Raw genomic sequence first — 5,805 nt, 5'->3', positions numbered from 1 at the left:
GCGGGCCGCGCCCTCCCACCTGGTGGGCGGCTTCTAGCGTCCCCATTGGCCCGGTCCGGTTGGGCCTCCTGCGCAGGTGGCCTGGCTCCTTCCTGCGTGAGGCCGTGGACTGGCGCAGGGTCGGGGTTCCAGGGGGAAAGGGAGTCACCGGGGCCCTGGCTGGCCTGGCCCAGTGGCTGAGCGTCCACCTGTGAGCCAGGAGGTCACGGTTCCATTCCGGTGAAGGGCACGTGCCTGGGTTGCGGGCTCGATCCCCAGTAGGGGGCGCGCAGGAGGCAGCCGATCCATGGTTCTCTCTCACCATTGATGTTTCTCTCTCTCTCCCTTCCTGTCTGAAATCAATAAAAATATTTAGATATAAAAAAAGGACGGGATCATGGCACCGTCCTCCCAAACGAGACCTAGTTGTAGGGGCGGTTGAAGGGGCACAGACATCCGACCCATCAGCTGGGCTCCTGGGGTGTCCAGGAGACACCCAGTGGTGCAGCGAAGCTGGGGCCCACCTCAGGAAGTGGGGTGCGGCCGCCTCGCCAAGCTGACCCCTGGGTATCTGTGGGATCCGAGCGCAGTGTCCCTCCTGCAGATGCCTGAGGGCAGTATCTACCCCCAAGTGCTGTGTAGAGAAGGCCATGAGCCCAGGGGCATGGAAGAAGCTGTTAATAAATGTTGGTTTTTGTGAGCGAGCCCAGGGCCTGCTACCCAGTGGAGCTCGCACCCACGGGGCTGGGCCAGTCCCTGGGAAAGTGAGGCAAATCTTTCCCGGGGCTGCTGCCCGGGGCAGCCTAGAACCCAGGGATACAGATTCGGTGCACCCTGGAGAACTGTGTAAATGGGTTTTTCTTGTTTGGTTTGAAATGGATTTCAGAGAGGATGGGAGAGGGAGAGAAACATCCATGATGAGAGAGAATCATGGATCGGCTGCCTCCTGCACGCCCCCCACACTGGGGATGGAGCCCGCAACCCGGGCCTGTGCCCTGACCGGGAATTGAACTGTGACTCTCTTGTTCATAGGTCGATGCTCAACCACTGAGCCACACTGGCCGGGCCAATGGTCACAGGCAAACAAGCCAATGGCTTCAGGATCTCCTCTCCCTTCCTCCCAGCCCGCTGTGGGAAGTCAGCCTTTAGTTTCCCAATTCCTACGGAAACCAGGCCCAGCAGGCCTGGAGGTGGGAGGAGAGGGCAGACCGGGGCTCAGTTTCCAGGGGTGTCCCCTTTCGTGTGGGGTGCTGTAGAGAACTCGCTGGAGTCTGTGGCTAGGCAGGTAGAGAGGGCAGGCGACGAGGGCTGGGAGAGGCCTGGGAGAGGGCGGGGCCGGACAGGTGGCTCCCCCAGGTCCTCCCAGCCTCCCTGTCAGGAGCCCTTTGGTTTCGTAACCCCATGACTCATTCTGCAGGCATGAGTCACCCCAGTAGAGGTGGGGGAGATGGAGGCCTGGCAGAGGCCCTACCGGGGCAAGCCACGTCCCTGTCCACCGGGTCCTCTCTTCGGTCCTGCAGGTGGGTTTCCCACACGTTCTCCGCGCCCCTTTATGATAATATATTTTTTTATTGATTTCAGAGAGGAAGGGAGAGAAAGAGAAACACCCATGATGAGAGAGAGTCATGGATCGGCTGCCTTCTGCACGCCCCCTACTGGGGATCGAGCCCGCATCCCGGGCATGTGCCCTTGATGGGAATCGAACCCGGGACCCTTCAGTCTGCAGGCCAATGCTCTATCCACTGAGCCGAGCCAGCCAGGGCTCTGGGGGATGTTTGACCATCTAGCGGGGGGGAGGGCATGGAGCAGCTCCAAGCCCGCTCCGGCCCACCCCACCCCCCCTGCTTTGGGCCTCTCTGATGAGACTCTCCCTTTCTATCTAGACGATCATCACTGTCTTAAGAAGGAGCCTTGTGAAAAACGCTGCTCCTGTAAAACAGTGATCTTGGATCTAGCAATTATGTGTCACAGTGTTCCCTTCGTCAACTCCCACGTGGAAATACGGCGTCAAACAAGGCGTTTTGGAGTAAAAAAATAAAAGTCTGAAACGCCCTGAGGGGCCCTCCCCAACTAAGAGTGAGAGCTTTGCAATTCAGCTGGTTTCCCTTTTTGCCCTGGCTTCCAGGCGGCTCACGGCCCCATGTGCTAGAAAAGCACAATAGTTTACTTCCTCCTTGCCAGGCAGTTAGGATCCCTAGAGTACCCATCTCAAAGAAACACAAACAGGAATCTGGTGAGAGGCAGGAGGAGAGTGGAGAAAGGCATGCGGGTGAGCATGGGAAAGCCAAGCTGCCTGGCCAGAATGGCCAGTCTGTCTAGGAGCAGCCTGTGGCTCCACAGGGGAGGGGGGGGGAGCGGCGGGGGCAGGACGAGCAAGAAAGACAGCCCCATCTTGCTAGGGGCCAAGAGGGATGTGCCCTGAGCCTGGTCTCCACCCTACGGGCGGCAAAAACTCGAGAGAGTGTGAGTGAGCGCACAAGAGTCCTTGGGAACCCAGACTGAGGACAGGCCCGGCCGGTGTGGCTCAGTGGTTGAGTGTTGACCTAGGAACCAGGAGGTCACCGGTTCGATTCCCCGTCAGGGCACAGGCCCGGGTTGCAGGCTCGATCCCCAGTGTGGGGCGTGCAGGAGGCAGCCGATCGATGTGATGTTTCTATCTCACTCTCCCTTTCCCTTCCTCTCTCTCTAAAAATCAATAAAAACATATGTATTTTTTAAAAAGGCAAAGAGCTATTGAAATGGCACAAACTTTTCCTACCAACTCATTATTTTTTTAAATATATATTTTTATTGATTTTGGAGAGAAATGGAGAGGGAGAGAGAGATAGAAACATCGATGATGAGAGAAAACCATGCATCAGCTGCCTCCTGCACGCCCCCCACACTGGGCATGTGCCCTGACTGGGAATCAAACCCTGACCTCCTGGTTCATAGGTCGACGCTCAACCACGGAGCCACGCCAGCCGGGCAGCCCATCATTTAAAGGCTTTGCCAGACCAGGGTATCTGGTGTGACATTTTGGCCTCCCAGCTCTGCCAGGCAAGGGGACCTTCTGCCAACCACCCCGGGGGCGTGGACCGTACTGTGCCAGGCGGATCATCCCGGTGTCTGAGGAGCCATTGGGATGCGTCACATCGGGAGGTGACGGGCGGCCCACCTGTTAGTTCGGGCACGAATAGCCCATCTTGGCCCCCGTGATTCTCACACAGCCACGATCTGAGCTTATCTCCTGGGCGTGATGTGCGTGACGGTGTTGCAACCTCACTGTTGTTGTTTTTTTAATTGATTTCAGAGAGGATGAGAGAGGGAAGAGAGAGAGAAAAAAAAAAACATCCGTGATGAGAGAGAATCACAGATCGGCTGCCTCCTGCAGGCCCCCTACTGGGGATCGAGCCCGCAACAGAGGTACGTGCCCTTGACCGGAATCGAACCTGGGACCCTCCAGTCCACAGGCTGACTCTCTCTCTCTTTTTTTAAAATATATTTTATTGATTTTTTTACAGAGAGGAAGGGAGGGGGATAGAGAGTTAGAAACATCGATGAGAGAGAAACATTTATCAGCTGCCTCCCGCACACTCCCTACTGGGGATGTGCCCGCAACCAAGGTACATGCCCTTGACCAGAATCGAACCCGGGACCCTTTAGTCCGCAAGCTGACGCTCCATCCACTGAGCCACACCGGTCAGGGCCACAGGCTGGCTCTCTATCCACGGAGCCAAACGGGCGAGGGCCTGCTTCTCATCTTGGACGATGCGGCCGTGCCCTCTGACCTCCATGCCAACGTGCTGCCCTCAGAGCTATTTCCCATAGAGGCCGGGCGAGGGGTGTGGCCCACAGTCCCAGGGAGACAGGGGCCCAAGTGGTCATTAAAACGAAGAAAAAATGCAAGCCTGGTGACATGCTGTCAGTAAGAGATGCTGACGACACTGAAAACAGCCGGGGGCGTCAGCGAGATGACCTGAATTTCCGGCCGGGGTGACAATCCTTTCCATGTGAAATAGGTAAGTGATCCGTGGGGCTCTGCCCTCACCCCGAAACAGCAGACTTATTTAAAGGTCAGAGCGGTGCCTGGCCGGCGTGACTCCGTGGTGGAGCGTCGACCTAGGAACCAGGAGGTCACGGTTCCATTCCCGGTCGGGGCACAGGCCCGGGTTGCGGGCTCCGTCCCCAGTGTGGGGGGCGTGCAGGAGGCAGCCGGTCCGTGATTCTCTTCCTGAATGTTGGGGTCGGAAATACCGATGAGGAAGAGCTCACCCCCGCTCCTGCAGCCCGGTGACAAAGGGAGGACAGATGCTCAGTAGCCTCACGCCCCGAGGGTCCGAGAGTCGTCCCCATCAACGTGCTTTCGGAGCCAGGTCTCCACACAGGGAAGCGTCCCACATCCGCCGTTTATTTTACCCACGGAAAGCACCTCAGAACGGCTTCCTGCGTGTGCGCGGCAGGGGGAGGCGTGTGATGAAAAGCAAAAGTCGCCCGGGCCATTCCCTTTGCCTGTGGATAGACCCAGAAGACACCACCTCCAGCCCTTTCTGCATTTGGCTTTTCTGGTGGTTAGCATCCTGATTCTTTCTTTCTATCTATCTATCTATCTATCTATCTATCTATCTATCTATCTATCATCTATCTATCCATCCATCCATCCATCCATCCACACTAGTGCCTGGTGCACGGATTCCTGCACATTGAAAGGGAAATAATTAGAGGAAATATTTTCATCTTGCTAGGTGCCCTTTCTCCCTCAGCCCCTGGGAGCCAGGTGGCAGCCCCGCCCCGCACCATTGCTGCTCCTCCCAGTCTGTGGGGGGATGGGGGGGCGGGCGTGTGATCAGGCCCAGCTCCCACCTGCCTTGGTCTGGCACTGCCCGCTCACTAGCTCCACCATCCCACTGCAGCCCCATTCTCGTAGGGGCCCATTGGGGCCAGCAGCACCTCCACTGCCGCCTGCTGCCACCGGCCTCATTGCTGACACCGCCATGTTCTGCGCCGCCCCCTGGTGGTCAGCGCACATCATAGTGAGCGGTCGAACTCCTGGTCTCCCATTCGAATCACTGCCCCAGGGGACAATTTGCATATTAGGCTTTTATGTTATAGGATTTTTAAAAAAATTGGTTTCAGAGAGAAAGAGAGAGAGAGAAACATCCATGATGAGAGAGAATCATGGATCAGCTGCCTCCTGCACACCCCACACTGGGGTTGGAGCCTGCAACCCGGGCATGTGTCCTGACCGGGAATCGAACCGCGACCTCCTGGTTCCTAGGTCGATGCTCAACCCCTGAGCCACCCTGTGGGGCCGGGATTCTGTTTGGAGTCACAAACATTGCTGCGGCAAATTTGGCCTCACTCAGATCCCTCCCCGGTGACCATGCCCCCCCACCCCCCGGGGAGCAGTGGACAGGAAGTTCGTGTGGCTCAGACACACGGCACCGACCGGCTCAGAACTTTAAAGGTCCCACGGCTCCCCCTCAGACGTTTCTCCGAGTTAAGGCAAAACCAATTACGTGTTTATCCTGCCGAAGCTTAAGGGCTCATCACGCTAGGGGCAGGCGGACTTGTGGTTTCAGTCGGTGGATTTTGCAAATGGCTTTTCCTTTTGCCTCCCACGTCCCAATAAAGAGGGACCAAATGAAAAACAAAACAATCTCCCACACAGGATGGGGCCGAGGGCCGAGGGGCTGGTGGGGAGGTGGAGGGTAGGAGAAGGGGTTCCAGGCAACCAAGACACTAAGAGGAATCGGAGGGGTGCAGAGCAGGGGGCGCAGGGAACAGAGGGCACAGCGCCAGGCCGGGTCTCAGAGGGCATCAGCAATGGTCACAGCAGGGCCCACC

At 57.3% G+C, this 5,805-nt stretch overlaps 1 protein-coding gene across 1 annotated transcript in view; it reads right to left on the bottom strand.

Moving 5' to 3' along the window:
* The window catches only part of LOC102767618 (proprotein convertase subtilisin/kexin type 6), a 72,214-nt gene extending 67,260 nt beyond the window's left edge, over nt 1-4,954 (bottom strand). Inside the window, exon 1 of the mRNA XM_015569106.1 lies at nt 4,859-4,954. Within this exon, the coding sequence (XP_015424592.1) occupies nt 4,859-4,954 (96 nt within the window). The remainder of the gene's footprint in view (nt 1-4,858) is intronic.
* Between the last annotated feature and the right edge of the window lie 851 nt (nt 4,955-5,805).

The sequence above is a fragment of the Myotis davidii genome, unplaced genomic scaffold (assembly GCF_000327345.1).
Source record: "Myotis davidii unplaced genomic scaffold, ASM32734v1 scaffold164, whole genome shotgun sequence".
NCBI classification, from domain to species: Eukaryota; Metazoa; Chordata; class Mammalia; order Chiroptera; family Vespertilionidae; genus Myotis; species Myotis davidii.
Note: the sequence above shows the minus strand (reverse complement) of the source record. Positions and strands in the feature narration are given on the sequence as shown.